General features: G+C 47.6%; 2 protein-coding genes across 2 annotated transcripts; both read right to left on the bottom strand.

The window, feature by feature from the left end:
• Nucleotides 1-4,037: 4,037 nt before the first annotated feature.
• On the bottom strand, nucleotides 4,038-5,350 carry Hoxb1 (homeobox B1). Its single transcript, XM_057776249.1, has 2 exons — nucleotides 4,795-5,350; nucleotides 4,038-4,366 (listed from the first exon to the last, which is right to left on the bottom strand). The coding sequence occupies exons 1-2, from the start codon at nucleotides 5,348-5,350 to the stop codon at nucleotides 4,038-4,040; spliced, it is 885 nt and encodes a 294-aa protein (XP_057632232.1).
• An 11,418-nt stretch (nucleotides 5,351-16,768) lies between these two features.
• Nucleotides 16,769-18,969, bottom strand: Hoxb2 (homeobox B2). Its single transcript, XM_057775012.1, has 2 exons — nucleotides 18,588-18,969; nucleotides 16,769-17,836 (listed from the first exon to the last, which is right to left on the bottom strand). The coding sequence occupies exons 1-2, from the start codon at nucleotides 18,967-18,969 to the stop codon at nucleotides 17,154-17,156; spliced, it is 1,065 nt and encodes a 354-aa protein (XP_057630995.1). The 3' UTR covers nucleotides 16,769-17,153.

Genomic DNA, 18,969 nt, shown 5'->3' with positions numbered 1-18,969 from the left:
AGGCTGAGAACCTTCTTGTTAGGCAGTCAGGGTAAAAGAAGGAAAAGGGAGAAAGGAGGAGAAAGCTCAAACAGATGTTATGAAGTGTTATCGGCTGCTGATAAGGGAACCTCTTCTACCTGCCCTTAGCCCTGTACTCCTGCCAGGGATCAAATAAGAGTACATGTGAGTGGTCCCTAACCGAGACACTCCATGCAATAGGCTAGGGCTATGGGAAGGGAAGCAAACATATCCCTTTACAAAGTGATAATAGTTGTTCTAACCCATTTTTATCTATGAAACATTTTACGGTGTTAACTAATTTAATTGCAACATCGGTCCTAGAGACTAGTACTACCCTTATCGCTACTCTGTAGACAATGAAACTGGATGAAAGAAATAGGCCCCTTGCCCAAGAACACACCACAATCAAGAAGAGGGCTTAGATTTCAGCACCACAACCTGGATAGTTTCCCAAGTCCGTGGTCCGTCTCTCTAGACCATTCTGACCTTCACTGCCTCTTCTCCCTCTTCTCCTTCTTCTCTGCCCTGACTCTGACCAACCACCCAAGGGTACTGTTGCAAGGAATGCCCATAGCAAAGACATCCTGGGGTTACAAGTCAAAGAAAAGAGGTTGAAGGTTTTTAAAATCTCTCTCCTTTACCCAAGAGATCAAAGGGCCTCACATTGGGAGAGCAAATGTTCAGGAAAGGGATGAAGGAAGAGGGGGAAAGTTCACACTTGAGCTGAGAACAGATGGTGTAGAGTGGGCGGGACCCCAGGTCACTGCCACAAGCCTAGTAGAGAGATCAGAAGGGCTAGGTATCTTAGAGATATTAACAAGCTTCCAACCAGCCCTAAGAATTCTCCCTCCCACGGAAAATCAAGATTATATAGAGAGGGATTCATTTGCAAATCTGGACTTTGTGTTTGTTTGTTTGTTTGTTTGTTTGTTTTGGTCTAGAAAGTGAAGATGTGGGAGTAGATGATTTCAACTTATGCACACAGGGGGACAAAAGTGCCTGGGAAGAGTGGAGGAGTCTATGAGCGAAATATTTGGGCATCTATTGGGGGAGGGGGTTGACAAGGCAAACCACTGATTTGAGTAATTGGAGGCACTTTTGCTTCTCTGCCTGCCAGACTCTCTTTTGACATTTGTGAAAGGAGACTGTGCCATGATGTTTGTCTGTTTCTCTAAATAAACACTTTCCCGTAGACCCATTCATTCCAGGGCCTTGGGTTGGAAGTGGGATTCAAGTAAGAGAGTGTGATGGAGTCTGGATGTTTATATCTAAGGAAATGGGAGACTCTGACCTACTGTGGGTTTGTAATGAAGAATTGATTACGCACACACACACACACACACACAAACACACACACACACACACCTTCCCTGGAGGAATCTGTTGGTTCCTTCTGCTAGGACCAAAAATCAAAGGCTCCAGCCTTGTGCATTTCTCCAGGCCCTTCGATCATCCTTCCCCCAGGACCTGTCATCCCAAGTCTGAGATTCCTTTAGCTTTACCATCCTTGTAGTCCAGTCTTGTCCTAACCACTGCTTGTTCCTCTTCCTGCTCACTTGTCTACAGGGGCTAACAGCTGGAGGCTCCATAAATACCCCAACCAAGAGGCTCTAACCAGTTGGTATTAAATGGCTTCAAACAAGAGGAAATTTGTTTCAAAGACACTTGCGCTGGCCTCTCTTGTCAAGGTGACCCCTTTGGGGAAACCAAGCTTGATGGCAATTTCAATTAAATGGAGAAAAGCAGTTAATAGATTTTTTTTTCCTTTTAAGACAGGGCAAGAAAGCAACCTCTGGGAAAGCCGGGCTTCCTCTTGTGTCTTCTCTTTCCTCGCCAGCTGAGCTGTGCAGTTATTGATAACGTTGCCTCTCGCCTAATGGCACCGATTTCACGAGGAAACAAATGCTTAGCCTTGCTTACAAGCATTCGGTCCTTTCCGCTGCCTGTCTTCCTTTCAAAGGTCACAAATTAAACAGATTGGGGGACAGATAAGACCTGTCTTCATCATCACTGCACCCCAGCAAGCAGTATGGTCCTGGCCCTGGAGCTTAGGGGATCTCTGGGTCACCAGAATCAATAGATTAGGCCCAAAGCCTGGAGCCCCCTGTCATTCCGATGGCTCTCTGGAGCCCAGAGCGACTGCAGTTTGACACCTCTGTAGAGCTTCCAGAGTCGCGGGCCCCCTGCCTCCGCTTACTAAAGGTTTGCCAGTGATACTGGCTGGGAGACAATGGTTGTCCCCCTGGGCGCACCACAGGCTTGTTTGGAAAGCTCCAAGGCGCTCAGAGGTAAAAAGGTCAGTTTAGGGTCCTGGTGTACCTCTGCTGCCTCGGTCCACCCCCAAGCCCCACTGTCCACCCAATCACCAGCACCTCCCCCATCCGCCCTTGGGCACCTCCTTACCCCCATCCCTCACGTGTCCCTTCCAAGGACACCTCCTTCCTGTGGTTCAGTACCTTGAGCCTTAAGCAAATGGCAAAATGGTCAATTATAATTGACTCAATCTGATATTCTTGTGTGAAAAGCTGGCGTTGGGGCTTAATGTGTGCGCTGGAAAGGACTTTGCCAAGGCCCCATCTTCCCACTCTGGGAGAAAGAATGTCTGCCTGACATCCCATAGCCTCAAACCTGCCCCCTTTACAGTTTCCAGGGGCCAGTTCAAGCTCTGGTGGAGGTGAAGGCAAGGAGTAGGAAAAAAAGGGGGGGACAGATAAAGTCCCCTCTGTCATCCCCATCCCCACCCCACACCCTACAATCTCCTTACACCCTCTTTCAGACATCTCAAACAAATCTGTTTTCCTCCTTTCTCGCCCACTTCTCAAGACCATCTCAGAACCGCCTGGCTCGACCACCTTCCACTGTGTGCTTCTCCCAAAAGACCAGTGGACTACTAGGTTTTGGGGGTCCACTTCTGCATTGGTTGGGGCCCTATCGGTGCTCATGATCTCAACTTTTTCTTACCCAACCAGTCAATGGACTGGTACAGGCTCACAGCCCAAGATGGAGAAGCAGAAGCAGGAGGAAAGGGAGAAACAGACCTTTATTGAAATGAGGTAGCTGCTGATACAAAGATAACCTGACTTGCTTGGGGCTTGGTTTTTCAGAAACTCCAATGGCCTCACCGCTGTCTCCAAGGTTCAGAGAAATGCTTAAATCTGCTGGGAACTCAGTCGCTGTTCCTGGACCTGCCCAGACTGCCACAGGAGTAGGGAGGCTTATGGAAAAGAGAACAGAGGGAGGGGGTGTTCCAGAGGCAATAAATAGGGGTAGTGGGGGGAAGTGCCCACCCTTTCTTGGTTGGGGATTGCTTGAGGCAGTCTCCAGAAATCTCTGCAGTGCCAAGTTCTAAAACACTTTGGTGATTTAATGATGGGCTTGCCAGTAGGAAGGGGCGGGCCTTACAGAACAGCCCAGAAGGCTGCATTAGTGCAATAGAAGGGAGCCGGAAAGGGATTGTGAGATTGCTTGGGATGGTTTTGGTTTTTTTTTTGGGGGGGGGGTATGTCACAAGGCAGTCGGTGCTTTTGTAAGGTCTTGAGTGATTTGGCTGGATTAAGGATTAAGATTAAAGATGGCTGGAAATGCTCCCACGCTCAGACCCATCCTTTTCAGGAAAATCCCTAGGCCTCTCTCCATCCCAGGCCTAGAAAGGAGAGGTAGGGTAAGAGCGCTCAAAGAGAATTCTCCAAGCTCAAAGGCACTGAACTCCAGTTGGAAGGGGAAGGAGAATCCAGGAGGACCAGCTGGCTCCTAGGGTGTTGACACAGAGCCAATCTCTAGATCAAAGACAAAAAAGCCTTCCCTCTACCTTTGATGGTTGGGTACTCCCCAGATCCCAAGACCTGTAGGATCCCCAGCTATCGGTCAAACCTCCACCCCCAGATCTGAGAAAAAAAAAAGTTTCCCCACTTCTACCCGGTTTCCTAGGCAGCCCTGAACTGGGTCCTCGGTCTTGAGGAGGATCAGCAGGGCTGTGAGGTTTGGGAGAGTCTAAGAGAGGAGTGGGCCCAACACTGGAAGTCAGATAGTTCAATTCAAGAGGTGATGGAGCTGGGCGAGGCTTCGGGGGAGGTGCACGTGGACTGGTCGGAGGCATCTCCAGTTGCATCCTTGGGACAGCCCGAAGGGGCTGTAGGCACCCTGCCTCCCTCCCGCTCTCGCTTCTTCTGCTTCATTCGCCTGTTCTGGAACCATATCTTCACCTGCGTTTCGTTGAGCTCCAGAGTGGCGGCGATCTCCACCCTCCGGGCACGGCTCAAGTATTTGTTGAAATGAAATTCCTTCTCCAGTTCGGTCAGCTGGCGCGTGGTGAAGTTTGTGCGGAGGCCGCCGGCCGCGCCCAGTCCCAGCTCCGACACCTTGGCTAGGGGCGGGGCAGAGAGAAAAAAACCACGTCAATTCTCTCACCTCTTTCTCCCTCCCCTCCACCCCTCCCAGTAAACTCTGTGTCCTCATTCATCATTCTACCCAATTTAAGTCTCTATACAGCACCACACACACCCTCCATTAGCAATTTCCAAATCTAGAACCCATCTCCCATCCATACTTACCGTCAGACAGAATTATGAGGTACTGGCTCCAAACTGGGCTCACAGACAAGGAAGTAGATCGCAGAGACCTCCTTAAGGAGGTGGCCCCAAACTTACCCCATGGGAAAGTCTCAGCTGACCTGAGACCTGCAAGTACTTACCTGCCAATACCAAAAGAGCTGAAGGGATGAACCAAGCCCCGGCCCAGGACCCTCTGTGTATGTCTGGGCCATGGCGAGGAAGTGACCACTCTGAGCCCTACCTGTCTTAGGTGGGTTTCTCTTGACCTTCATCCAGTCGAAGGTCCGCGGAGTGAGGGTGCTGGCTTCTGACGAGCAAGATGACTCCTTGTCCTCAGAGAGGAGGTCGTAGGCTGGTGCAAAGTCTGCCGTCTGTTCAGTTCCGTAAGGGGGCTGCGGCGGAGGATATGGCCCTGGGCCGACTCCACCCGCTCCGTAGCTGTCGGGCAAACCCCCTAGCTGGGTTCCGTAGCTCGATGGATGAAAATAGCCTCCATCTCCTTCCGACTGATCCACAGAATAATACTGAGAAGGCCCATAGCTGGGGTTGCAAGCGGATGGGGCGTACCCCGAGGGAGCAGAGCTGGGAAAGGACACCCCCAGGGAGGAAGGCGGCTGCTGGATAGGATACCCCGAGTTTTGTTGGAGCGCTGGACTGGGCAGCGCTCCACCATAGCGACTCTCCCCCGCATAGCTGTCAGCTGAGCTGGGGGCAAAGGAGGTTGGGGCGCTGTAGGCGCTGGGTCCCCTATTACAAAGTGGGTACTCTAAAAAGGAATTCATCCTATTATAGTCCATGTAGAGGCAGGAGGGTCCGGCAGTTTTGGGGAGACACCCTCTTGCCCTACAACCTTTCGGCAGTATGTCACAGCCCTGAAGCTTGAGTCCATGGCCTGGACCAGCTTGCCCCGGCCAGCGTTCCCCTAGGAAGGGGATAGGGAGTGGGGGTGGGGGGGCACATGTGATCTCTCCCAGACCAATGGGCTAAGCGGGCCAGAGTTTGGCAGCCCCAGCGCCCATCCATCACCCCCCAATCATTAGCATGACAAAGACACTTCAATCACTCTCAGCCCATCCATCTGAGGACGACGTGGAAGCGTCAAAAACATCTTTCTTCAAAGACTTTTTGGAAAGAAGGGACCAGAGGGAGAGGGGGGGAGAAGTTGGAAGAATATTCAAGACTTTACTCCCCTCCCAACCCCCAAGGCCTTCAATAGGTTCCTGGATTATTAGATTTGGACAAATTCAACCCAGCTGCTCCTCACTCTCTTCTCCCCTCAAAAAAGCCTACCCCCCACCCAAGGCAGTAGAGCTAGAGATGGGCTAGCCAGGCTCCATGCTTTGCCCAGAACCCCCATCTCAGGCGTCTTTCTCCCAGTTTGTCTTGGGATGCCTGGCTAGGGCAGCCTGGTGAGGTATGTTATCTTGGGACAAAAGGAAGACTAGGAAGGGAGGGAAGCTGTAAAAACACCTCGGGGTGTGAGCCAGGCTCTAAAATCCAGAATTCATTAGGAATAAAGGGGTGGGAAAATGGCCTTTCAAGGGGACCAGCGAGGACTACAGAAACGTGGAGAGGAAGATGAGAAACGCCCCCATTACTCCCGCCATCTCTCCGCATTCACACATCCATTTCTCTCCCTCAGCTTCTCTTTACATTCTCTCTGTCTCAATTCATCTTCCTGTTCGTCCATCTCTCTCCATATTTATATTCGTTCCCTACCTATCCATCAACTCATCTCTCTAGATGTATTTATCCTCTCTCTAGCCATCCATAGCTGTAGCTGGCTCACTCACTCAGACTTAAATAACTCCCTATATCTCTCCAGAGAGCAGCAATGAGCAGAGCCAGGTGATGTTTACAGGGGGATGAGAAGGAAGGGGATTTTTATTCTCTTTTCAAAAGTATTTAAAACTAGTCAAGACCCTGCATTCCTCTGGTTCCCCCCAACACACACACACACACACACACACCACACACACACACACACACACACACACACCTCCATTATCTTTAGTCTCCCTTAAATATTTTTTCAATTTCAAGCCTCAAATTCATAAATCCAATACTAGTTAAGTGTTAATGATTACTCAAATTTTCCACAAATGTTCTAGACCAGATGGAATTTAGTTTGCTTGGAGAAAGGGAGAGTTAGTGCAGAGGATTAGAAGTGGGACTTCACACACACACACACACACACACACACACACACACCGTGGGTTAAATTGGTGGGGAGGGAAAACAGGGAGTGCCTTGCTCACTCTCTCAGACACAGATTGGGATTAGAAGAGAAGCTCTTGGGTAGAGCCCATTGATTCTCCTCCTCCGGACTCTGAGGACAAGAACCCAACACCCACTCTCATTTGTAACCTGTCAGGGTATCTGCCGGGCCACAGGCCTGGGGCCTGAGCTAGGGCAAGTCCAGGAGGGCAAGAGTTCAGGGAGGGATCTCAGTAAACACTGGCGCTCAGGGGAGACAGCCAACGCAGGTGGGACTAGTCGGGGGCAATCCTTGAAACCTCTCAGGCTTCCTTAGCCTAAAAAAGCCAGGCATGCATTCCTCTCTTCAAGGGCCCCAAGGCGTCTCCATCTCTGTGTTCCTCCACCTAGCTGGCTCCCATCCCCCCCTGGTGGCCCTGGTCTGGCTCTCCAGTCACCCCTCCTCCTTCCATTCTGTCTTTTTCCCCAGCAGCTGTGAGTCTTGCTTAGCCCTTAGGAGTAAGAGCTCAAAACACTTCTCATCCCATTCCCATTTCACGTGCTCTGTTTTAGGCCCAGACAGGCTGGGCAGGGTAGGGATCAGCTGGTGACTTCTTCAAGAAAGATGCTGTGGTTGGGTGGGGGAAAGGAGAGAATGTTCACTTGCCAAGAGATGTGTGCAGACAAAGGAAAGGAGAACAGAGAAGGACAGGGTAGACAGCAGAGGATTGAGACTTGAAAAACGATTATCGAGGTGGGAGGGAGCGGGATGCACACTTGGGAGTGGAGAGTGGGGAGCACTAGAGTTTCCTTCCAACTTTTCTTCTTGTTTTAAAATGTTCTCCACAGAAGCTGGGACCCTTGAGTCTAAGGACTAGGCATTATTCCCGAACCTTATCCTGAGTTAGGCCCATGTATGACATGATTATCCTGCATCCCTCCTTACCTTTCCCTCATCCCAGGGAGAGCTTTCTCTCCCAATCCTAGTTTAGGAACCAATTTGAGACCTAAAGGGAGAAGTAAATTCCAAAGATATTTAATAAACTGCATGTATCTGTTTGGGTATTGGGGAAGATATAGTTCCCCTCTAATCAATTACCTCAATGTCGCCTATATTCAGTTATTAATGACAGAAACAAAGAAAAAAAAAAAGCCTGGGCCGAATCAGTGGCAGTGATTGTTTGGTGTCGGGGCCTCAGTTCTTATGCTGTCCAGTTCAGCCCCCCTTGCCACTCTTCTTTCTGAGGGCAAATATATTACAACTTTCCAAAATTGCCAGGCTTGGGGCACAGGCCTTTACTCCTAACATTTGCAAACAGAGGAAGATAGATCTCTGTGAGTTCAAGGACAACCTGGTCTACAAAGCAAGTTCCTGACCAGCCAAGGTTACCTGAGGGCCTGTCTCAAGCAAAGAAACCAAAGAGCAGACAAAGCCCTCACCATCCCAAAATTCCTGCTGGCTCTTGAAATTCTGGCAGAAGAGATGGGAAGAGAAGGCTCAATAATCCCCCTGGCTCCCTTCATAGATTCAAGGGCTGGAGTAACCTGTGGAGTATAGAATTTTTGACCTGGTCTACTGAAATTCACCTGAGAGCCTGAGTGGATCCAACCCCTAAAATGAAATAAAGTTGATTTCCTACGATGTATGATATGCTTAGACATACATGGAACTTAGGCATGTTTAGATCTGAAATTATCTTTTGTTGTTGTTTTGTTTTTTTAAGACAGATTCTGGGGCTGGAGAGATGGCTCAGAGGGTAAGAGCACTGGCTGCTCTTCCAGAGGTCCTGAGTTCAATTCCCAGCAACCACATGGTGGCTCACAACCATCTGTAATGAGACCTGGTGCCTTCCTTGCCAGCAGCACATTGTATGCTTAATAAATAAATAAATCTTAAAAAAAAAAAAAAAAGATTCTTCTGTAGCCCAAACTGGCTTTGAGCTTCCTTTGTAGCTGAGGATGGCCTTGATCTTTCTGCCTGGTCTAGAATTCTTTGAGGAGTCTGGTCCTAATGCTGTGAATATCGACATGAGAGTCAGTCTAACAGGAGAAGAATGTGTTAAAAGTTCCCATATCAGATTCAGGTCCTTGTTGTTGAAGACCTTGTTTAGGTAAGAAGCAGGCAGAGCTGGCAACATCAACCTAACAGTACTATCATTAGACCACAAGCACGTCCCTGTGCTCATGCCAGCCCCAATTTTGGGAGGTAAAAACTCAAGATCAAAGGCTGGCACTTTAGAGTAAGGAGAATATGTAATCGGGTTACCATTTTCCCACTGGAGGAAATCGCATCTTGCTGCTGCAGGAGAAGGGGTACAATATGGATCCACTGTTGTTTCTTCGAATGTAAGCTAATTCAAGTGTCACGAATCCATCTGAAACTTTAGGTTGTTGGTATTGCAACGCTATGGTGAGATGAATCCTAGGCTCTGATCTGGAATACTTGGGTTCAAATCCTTGCTTGGCCATTTTAAGTATTAGAACTCTGGACAAGTTCCTAGACTTCGCAAAGTCTCAGCCTCAGAAAAGAAGAATGGGTTTAATATGACTTCCCCTGCTGCAGTGTTAGTAGGACTAAAGCAAACAGGAAAATATCAACCACAGAGAGTTCCGTAGAAGTGTGATAGCATCACATGCATACTCTGAAATAGTATAAGTCAGTCTTCTGCTTTTTAATATGACTAGCATATTAAAATATGGAACAGCATGTGTGCTACCCTTTTATATGACATATCACCGTATATTGCACAATATGCATGGTATCACACATAAATTTCATTGAAAACGGAGAGGATTGGTCCTGTTTAGACAGATGACTTTCTTCTCAACTATAGCAATTTTTGCTTTGTATTGTTTTAGGTTTCGCTTTAAAATTAAAGTCTAACACTTAACAAAGAACTCAGGTGATAGAAGCTGCCACAGAAAGGTTTGAGTTTGCAAATTAGAAAATTAATTTCCGATTTTCCAAATATTTAATGAAAAGTTTCTAGAGAGGGTGGTGATGTTCCTTAGTGGTATTTGGCTTAGAAACTGTCCTTTTGAGGGGTGGACTTAGAGAATTTAGAAGGATGCAGGCTGAACATGTGTCTGGAGTGAGTGACTGGGTGGTCACATGATCAAGTAACAATTGAGAATGTTCTGAAAGAAAAACTTAGCATGTTGTGAAGAATTAAAGTGATTTTCTACTTGATTAGCTTATCCACAGCTGAGAATATAGTGTAATGGCAAAGCATTTGTCTGGTATGCATGAGGCCCTGGGTTCAATTCACAGTACTATAAAAAAATTAATAATAACAACAATAAAAGAACCCAGGCTGAGATGGTGGCCCAAGTCTTTAATCCAGCACTCAGAAGGCAGAGGCAGGCAGATCTCTGTGAATTTGAGACCAGCTAGTTCCAGAATAGCCACGGCTATGTAGTGAAACCCTGTCTCAAAAAAAAAAAAAAAAAAAAAAAAAAACACCAGGGGCTGGAGAGATGACTCAGTAGAGCGCTGGCCGTTCTTCCAGAGGACCTGGGTTCAACTCCCAGCACCCACATGGCAGAGCTCACAACTGTCTGTAACTCCAGTTCCAGGGGATCTCATATGATACCTTCATACCAATGCACATAAAAATAAAGTTAAATTAAAAAAAAAAACTAGTAATAATAGTAAAAGAAAATGGCTGAAGAAATGGCTTGTTGGTTAAGAGCACTGGCTCGTTGGTTAAGAGCACTTCCAGAGAGCCTGGGTTTCATTCCCAGAACCCATGAACCAGCTCACAAAGGTCTGTAACTTCATTTCCAGGGGATCCAACGCCCTCTGCTGGCCCCTGGAAGGCATTAGGCACACACATGGTGCACAGATGTGGATATAAGCAAAACACACATACAAATAAAATAAAATAAGAAAATGACCAGACATGATGGAGCATGCCTTTTAATGCCAGAACTCGACTGGCAGAGGCAGGCAGATCTCTGTGAGGTCAAGGGCATCCTGGTCTACAGAGTGAGTTCCAGGACAACCAGAACTATATAATTAGACCCTGTCTGAAAAATGAGAAAAAAAAGAAAGAAAAGAATAGTAGTCATGGGCTGGAGAGATGGCTCAGAGGTTAAGAGCATTGCCTGCTCTTCCAAAGGTCCTGAGTTCAATTCCCAGCAACCACATGGTGGCTCACAACCATCTGTAATGGGGTCTGGTACCCTCTTCTGGTAACACAGACAGAATATTGTATACATAATGAATAAATAAATATTTTTTAAAAAAAGAATAGTAGTCATGTTTAGTCTAATGTGATTTTTTTTTTTTTGTTTCTCTGTGTAGCATTGACTGTCCTGCAACTCATCTGTAGACCAGGCTGGCCTCAAACTCAGAAATTCTCCTGCTTCTGCCTCCTAAGAGCTGAGATTAAAGGCATGAGTCACAAGGCCTGGGCAAATGTAATATTTTGACCAAAAAATATACTTTGGAAAACTCATCAAAACTTGATCAAGGGACTGTCTGGCAAGATAGTTCAGTGGGTAAAGCACTTGCTGCTGACCTTGACCTCCTGAGTTCTAATCTGTCACTCACAAGCTGTCTTTTGATCTTCACATTTGCTCCTTGCACATGTGCGCACATGCGCATACACACACATAAATAAATACATGTAATCTTTTATTTTTTAAAAAGGGATCAAGGGTGGAGAGATGGCCCAGTAGTTAAGAGCACTTGTTCTTGCAGAGGACCAGGCTCAGTTCCCAGTGCCCACATGACGGCTCACAACCATCTGGAACTCCAGTTTCAGGGGTTCCAGCACCTCCTCTTCCGACTTCTGCAGGTTTCTGCACACACAGGTGCACATAAAACATAAATATTCTTTAAACATTGATTAGTGGTTGGAGAAATGGTGCAGTGGGTTAAATCACTTTCTGTGCAAGCCCAATGACCCAAGTTCAATTCCCAGAACCCATAGAAAGGTAACTGGGAAGAACCAGTTCCACAAAGTTGTCCTGACCTCCACACTATGACCACACACACACACACTTATATAATAATAATAATAATAATAATAATAATAAATATTTTAAAACTTGAGCAAGCTAAATTTAGAACTGAATGACTATCCAAATTGACTTAGGTTGCAATAGAAACTGACTCTTTCTACTATTCCCTCAGTGTCTGAGGAAGGAGTATTGAACTCCCTACCTCACTATGGAGAATGGCGAACCAGAAGTGGCCAGTGGGAGGTCACTAGAGGGTCTGGGCTATAATGGCTACAGAAGGCAGAAAGCATAAAGTAGACCCTAGAGGCGACCTTCTGCAAAACGTGGCATGTGTTTGATTGACAGCATGTTTCAGGAAGCTCTGCAGTGGAGCCCATGATGCTTATCAGAGGTCTGGAAGAATGGTGGACATTGGAATTCTGCAGGGCTGTTTAGGGAAACTCGTAATTTGTGTCTATGTTCTGATACCCAGTAATCAGACAGAAGTCTATTATATCATGTGTCAAAAAAGAATTCCAGTGGTTCTTTTAAAATGAAATGGCCTTGTCTTTTTAAATAATAATAAACATAGTCAAATATTGAGAAAGATGGCAAAGGATGAAAGACTTGATTAGGAAACTTCTGAATACTTGTATTTAAGGATTATACGGCTCCTGGCCTATCACACTGTATCCAATGGCATGCTCACTGAAAAGATGTAAGTGATTGAGGGTATGGTTGTAGCTATAAATATACATATTACATCTTGTTAAAATGGTCCCACTAGAAATGTGGGGGTAGGCTCCTGTCAAATATCAAGAGCCATTTTAGAGTGCAGTCCCAGCCATAAGAAAATTTCACAACATCACTTGTAAGAATCAACAAATATACTTTGAGCACAAACTATTGTAGACTACATTAGGAACATTTAGTTATTCCATTTATTTTACACAGAGAGAAACTGAGGTCCACAAAGCGGAAGGGATTTGCCCAGGCATACATTAACTTTCTTTTAAAAATGACTCTGGGTTATCATGATTGTAAGTAATTCCTCAGTTTAATGGTCCTTTGCTTTCACTGTAGTATTAATGAGCCATTTTTCTTGCAAGAAGGATTCACTAAAGAGCAAGGCAGGCTGACCAGCCGCTTTTAGGCCAGTGCTGAAGCCTTCCTGCTCCAGCAAAAGACAATTTCCAACCTCTCTGTGCTACAAGGTACTCATAGGTGGTCCTGACCCAAGAGGAATCGTGTCCCAGTCAGGATGGAATGAGCCTAGCACTATTGGAGGAGTCAACAGCACCACTGGAGCAGGCAACTTCCCTACCGAGGAACCAACCACTCTGCTCTCCCTTTCTCTATGTTCAACTGCAGTGTCTCAGGATAAAGTAGGGAGAATGACGTAGAGAGGAAGAAAAGAAAAGGAGCTCCTCAGGGTGAATTCCATATTGACAGGGAGCCCCTGATTTTGAAATTGAAAGGGGAAATTAAAGATGGGTGTCTCTCCCGCCTGGAAATGCATTGCTTCTTTCATTCTTCTGGTATATCACCAAGGACGGGGAGTTTGGGAATCTGGGGAAGGACAGAGACAGAAAGGCTATGTGTTTCTTAGAAACAGAATTTCGACTCTTCTCTAATAATCACCAAGGGGAAAGATGGATGCCCTGAGTTCCTAGATTGGAAATGACTTTCCCTATCACACAGAAAATCAGGCCGGGCGGTGGTGGCGCATGCCTTTAATCCCAGCACTCGGGAGGCAGAGGCAGGTGAATCTCTGTGAGTTCGAGGCCAGCCTGGTGTACAAGAGCTAGTTCCAGGACAGGCTCCAAAGCTACAGAGAAACCCTGTCTTGAAAACCAAAAAAAGAAAAAAAGAAGAAAAAAAAAAAGGAAATACATGAATCTAAACAGGAAGATTGACCTTTGCTGGATCTTTTATTTTAACATGAGAAAGCAAGACTGGTATAGCTGAGATTCTCTGTCCTCTGAACAACTGGAGTTGGAAGAATTGAAAGGTCCTAGCCAAGTAAAATGGATCAAAAGTCTCTCTCTCTCTCTCTCTCTCTCTCTCTCTCACACACACACACACACACACACACACTCTCACTCTCTCTCTCTCTCTGTGTGTGTGTGTATGTGTGTGTGTGTGTCTTATAGATTCATTTATCTTATTTTTAAGTGTATGTATCTTTGCCTGCATATATGTCTGTGTACTACATGTGTGCCTGGTGACTGTGGAGATCAGAAATGAAGAATCAGATCCTTTGGAACTGGAGCCACAGATAGTTGTGAGCCACTATGTGGGTGCTTGGAACTGAACTCAGGTCCTCTGCAAGAGCAGCCAGTGCTCTTAACTGATGAGCCAACTAACTCTCCAGACACGTCTATATTATTTTTTGAGGGTGTTTTTTTCTGTTTTGTTTTGTTGTTTGTTTGTTTTTTGATTTCTGAGAAAGACTCTTACTCTGTAGCCTAGGTTGGCCTAGAAATCAGGCTAGCCTCAAGCTTCTGAGGTCTGGGTTTACAGAAGTGAGCCACCACATCCACCTTTCCTTTTTTGAGACAGGGCCTCACTATGTAGTCTAGGCTAGCCCGAAACCCATGGTCCTCCTGCCTCAACCACCTGCGTGCTAGGATGATAGGTGTGTGTGCACCGCTGTGCCCAGCTCTCCAAAATCCTTAAGCGTGGAGGAAGGCAGAAAACAGGTGGCAATGTAATGTGCCTACAAATCATTTAGAAACCTGCTATAGTGCGGATCAGGTTCTGTGAGTCTGGGGTAGGGCCTAAGATTCTGCATTTCTGACTAGCTCAGGTAACGTTGGTGCTGCTGGGCCATGGAACAACCCATTACCTACAGAACTGAAGCTGCCTCAGGGATCCCTGGGTATTGCAGGCCAGCATCCCTGAATGGGGTTTCTCTGCAGCTCCTGCCTTTTGTCATTGATGGAGGGTGTTCTCCTTTTGACCAAAGAAAGCTGGAAGGTGGGTAATTAGTGAGACACTTCTGGTATCCTTGATCTTTGTAACAGCCTAGCATGGCTGCAAGAACATTTTTAATTAGACTAAATTATCTAGTTTGCCTATCCATAGAAACCAAAGCCCCAACTGATATGTCTTTCTCATTTTGCTAGCATAGAGAGGGCTTATGTGCTGTGATTTTTAAGATGTTGAACACTGCCTGTGGACATATTTTATAGAGAAATAAACACACAGCCCAATGAGATGTATAGTGTGGTTTTTAATATATTATATATTCACTTATTTATGGGGAAAATAAACACACAAGCCAATAAGCTGTGTATTATTACTTTAATATATTGAATTTATTTCATACCTATATATTTTATGAGGGAAAATAAACTAATAAGATACACGATATTATTATAATAACACATCTAATTGTTCTATATTAATTTATTTATGAGAGAAATAAGTGCAATTTAACATGACATAAGCTTATTTAATGCATGAGGTAAATTCTATATTAAGACAGTTTAAGGGATTAAATTCCAGCTGAATAAAATGTGTGTACTTCCCTCACTGAGGGACCCATTGGGAAAAAAATGCAGTGGGTTTTCCTAGCCTTCCCTGTCACTACCTATGTTGGTTTCTGCTGTATCCGAGAGAAAAGTCTAGGAGGCCTAGAAAAAAAACTGCTTTTAAAAAAAAGAAAGCAAGGGGAAAAAAAGGAGAGAGAGAGAGAGAGAAAGAGAGAGAGAGAGAGAGAGAGAGAGAGAGAGAGAGAGAGAGAGAGAAGAAAAGAAAAGAAAAGAAAAGAAAAGAAAAGAAAAGAAAAGAAAAGAAAAGAAAAGAAAAGAAAGAGAAAAGGCTGCATCTGCCAGGGAGGTAGGTTTCTGTCTCTGAGCCCGGAGAAATATTAAATAAACCTGAGGAGGATGAATGGCTTTCCAGGGTCCCTTAAATCTCCTGGTTCCGGAGAACAATCCCAGAGGCAGATGGGGAAGAGCGATCCTGCTTCGCCTTTACTGAGTTTTCAAAGCCGGGAAGGGTGCTGCGGGGGCGGGAGGGGAGGGGAGCCGTGTTGAGATGGAAAATGAAGTTGTTGGTCAAGACAGGTGGGCCTGCTTTTGGAAAACGCTCTGGCACGGTTTCAAAGCCCAAAGCAGAGGATCAAAAGCCACACTGGGTGAAGTGGTCCCGGGCGCCAAGGCTCGCCTCCCCCCACACACCACAGGGACTCCCTCCTCCCTGCGTTCCCCGTCCTCCCCATCCCTGAGGCTCTTTCTTTCTATTTTGTAAGTAAAATAAAATGGAACCCCACAATTGGGGGGAGGCTCCCAGACTGTCTTCTCTTCGGTGTGAAAACCCGGCCTCAAGAAAGCGAGGGATGGGGACGGGTCGGGAGCCGGACCCCGAGCGTCCCGCAGCCGCTGTCATGGCGGCCACAGTTGCTTCCCTGGCGCTCCTAGCTGCCCAGCCCAGCGCCATTTTGAACATCTTCTCAGCTTCCTGCTCTCCCCGCCGCTGGCCTCGCTAAACCTTCCCGCCTTGTTGACCAAACGCCTCCCAGGCAGCCTCCACGTAGGCTTCCGGACAAAACTCCTAACCCGGATTCCAGTCCTAAGCGACCTGCACCCCAGTAGCACCAGGCGCAAGCCTCGGCCCGAGCTGGCAGAATCGCCGCCTGGCTCCTGCACCTGAAGCCCCCACGCTGGCAAGCCAGAGGATCCCCTTTAATTCCTTTAACCCTCTGTGCCGCCTCCAGGGCTCGAAGCTGCGGGCCCCTGAGGCATTTTCTTGCACCGCCTTGTGTTCCACGCTCTCTTTTTTCCACCCACCCCACCTTTATTTCCAACAAGGAGCCGGTGAACAGTCAAACAGAGCTAGAGGCCAGCTGCTGGGCGGACGAGTAGGTGACCAAGCTTCCAGAAAACTACCAATTCTTCTTGGTATCCTGAACAGAGAAGTAGCCACCAAGCAGGGCCACTTTTGTACCATCCGGACTTTGCCAGTTAGGGAGATGGGACCATGCTACCGCTTGGTCACCTGAGCCAGGCCAACCTCAAACGGGGCCTGGACCTCGGAATAGAGCTGAATCCCAACACAAACACTCGTTTTCGTATTATAAAGACATTTATTTAATCTATGAAAATAATGTACAATAAATACTTCCCCCTTTTCCTATTATTAAACAATTTTAATAAATAATCTACGATCTAAAACTTAAAAAAGAGGAAAATAGGTCCCTCTAGTTCTTTTTAAGAAAACCCTCCCCCACTAGAGTTTAATTATTCCTGAGATTTCGTTGGAAGGAGTTTTACCAAATGGATTTTTTTTCTGTACGGTTTTAAAAAGTGAAAGGGAGTGGATGAAGCGCTAATTCATTAATACCTGAATTTTAGCAAAACACATACATATAACTAGAGGTGGAGAAGGCTTGATTTTTTTTCCCCAATAGACAAAGAGGACCAGGTAGAAAGGATCAAACAAAGAAAAAAGTTAGGGAAATTGCAAGTCGATGGCACAGAGGGTGCTGGTGAAAAATTCCAGCTCTTCCTCGGAAAAGGGGACCGGGCTGTCCAGCGAGCCCTGCAGGCTGGGAGAAAGGCCTCCAGACATTGGGAGACAAGAGTCTGCTGCGAAGAAGTTGAGGTCGGGCAGGAAAGGCGAATCCGGCCGCTCAGGGCAGGTATCTTCAGGCAGGGGCTCTGGCTGCAGGCCTGGGGCTCTGAGCGTCGTGCAGCCGGGGTTCAGCGCGCCCACACTCTCCAGGGAAGTTGTAGGAGGCGCCGGCAGCGGCGCGTCCCCGGGACCCTGCGCAGCCTCGGCCGGGAGGAAACAAGCTTCTCGCAGCCGGTGAGAGGCAGCTGCGCCACCAGGGCTCACTACGGGTTCCTCGGCTGGGTCTCCCGAGTCGTCCGGGGCGCTCGGCCCGCCTGGCTCCCCATCCGGCGGTTCCCGATGCAGCGTCTGCCGCTTGTGTTTCATGCGTCGGTTCTGGAACCATACTTTGACCTGCCTTTCGGTGAGGTCCAGCAAGGCGGCGATCTCCACGCGTCGCGGCCGGCACAAATACTTGTTGAAGTGGAACTCCTTCTCCAGCTCCAGCAGTTGCGTGTTGGTGTAGGCCGTGCGCAGCCTGCGCGAGCCGCCGCCGCCGCTCTCCGGCAGTCCCGGGCCATCTGCGAGGAAAGCAGGGGCGCATCAGAGAGGTCTCAACCCAACCTCGCTTTAGCTGAGATCGGGAGCACCCAGTCCTCTAAAAAGACAATCAGCAGCCCTACCCAGGCTCCCACCCCACCCCCCAAAGCGGGGTGGCTTTGGTTTTTTGTTTTTGGTTTTTTTTTTTTTTTCCCGCTCTCCCACGCAGGAAGACCTGGCCCGGGTCAGGTCGGTGCATTCAGAGCCGCCCACGGGCCACGTAGGGGGCGGGGAACAATTCCTTTTAGCTCCCAGAACCTCAGAGCCTCCCTCCCCCAGTCTTCCCAGTGGACCCCTCAATTCGGAACTTTCCACCTCAACCTGGAGAGAGGGATCTTCACCCCTTTTCTTCCTAGCTTTTGAATTTCCCCTTCTCTCCTAGGCTTGAGAGAAATGGAAAGAGAGCATCTTTTCCTGGCTCCAGATTCAATCTCAGGCACAACACTTCATTCCTCTACACAGATAAAGGGGAAACACTTCAATCGAATCGTTTTCTTTTAGCACATAAAAAAATACCCTCTCCCCTCCCCACTCCCAGTTAGCTTCCAAAATCTGCTGGTGGGTAGCGGTGGTGGTGCTGGTAGTGGCTAGGGCCTGGACTTCAGCGGGATACTCTACTTCCCTAATCCCACAATCCATCGACCCAGGGAGCCCCACCAGACTCCCCACCATTTCACTTTCTCCCCTTCTCTTCCAGCTGCCCCTCCCCCCTCCCCCACTACGCTTACCCACCTGAAGGTGATCCGACCCCGGAGGCCCGAACCGAGGAAGCGACTGGAGAAGGAGAAGCGGCTGTTTGGCTGGGTTTCTTAGCGGATTTCTTCTCTTTCATCCAGGGGAACTCGGGGGCTGGGGGGGCGGCGGGGAGTGGCGGCTGTGGCCGCAGAGCAGGCCCATCTTCAGCTTGCTTTTGGCTCCCGGGTCTCTGAAGGGTGGAGGCGCCGGGCTGGAGGCTGGGGAAGGTTTGCTCCAGAGGAGGAGGAGGAATTAATGTCGACTCCTTGATTGATGAAGTTTGAAATGTCTCCAAGACAGCGGGGAAGGAAGTCAGACACTCGGCGAGCGATGGCTGGCTGTTTATAAACCCAATCTCCCTCTCAAATTCAAAATTCAT

The sequence above is a fragment of the Chionomys nivalis genome, chromosome 7 (assembly GCF_950005125.1).
Source record: "Chionomys nivalis chromosome 7, mChiNiv1.1, whole genome shotgun sequence".
NCBI classification, from domain to species: domain Eukaryota; kingdom Metazoa; phylum Chordata; class Mammalia; order Rodentia; family Cricetidae; genus Chionomys; species Chionomys nivalis.
This window is presented reverse-complemented; position numbering and strand designations above follow the sequence as displayed.

What these genes read in the sequence shown, in the direction of transcription:
- Hoxb2 (XM_057775012.1), bottom strand. Translation starts at nt 18,969, where the DNA reads ATGAATTTTGAATTTGAGAGGGAGATTGGGTTTATAAACAGCCAGCCA. An exon ending in CGGGGTCGGATCACCTTCAG is followed by an intron (nt 17,837 to 18,587) that starts GTGGGTAAGCGT and finishes CTTTCCTCGCAG; the next exon opens with ATGGCCCGGGACTGCCGGAG.
- Hoxb1 (XM_057776249.1), bottom strand. Translation starts at nt 5,350, where the DNA reads ATGGACTATAATAGGATGAATTCCTTTTTAGAGTACCCACTTTGTAAT. An exon ending in GAGAAACCCACCTAAGACAG is followed by an intron (nt 4,367 to 4,794) that starts GTAGGGCTCAGA and finishes CCCCGCCCCTAG; the next exon opens with CCAAGGTGTCGGAGCTGGGA.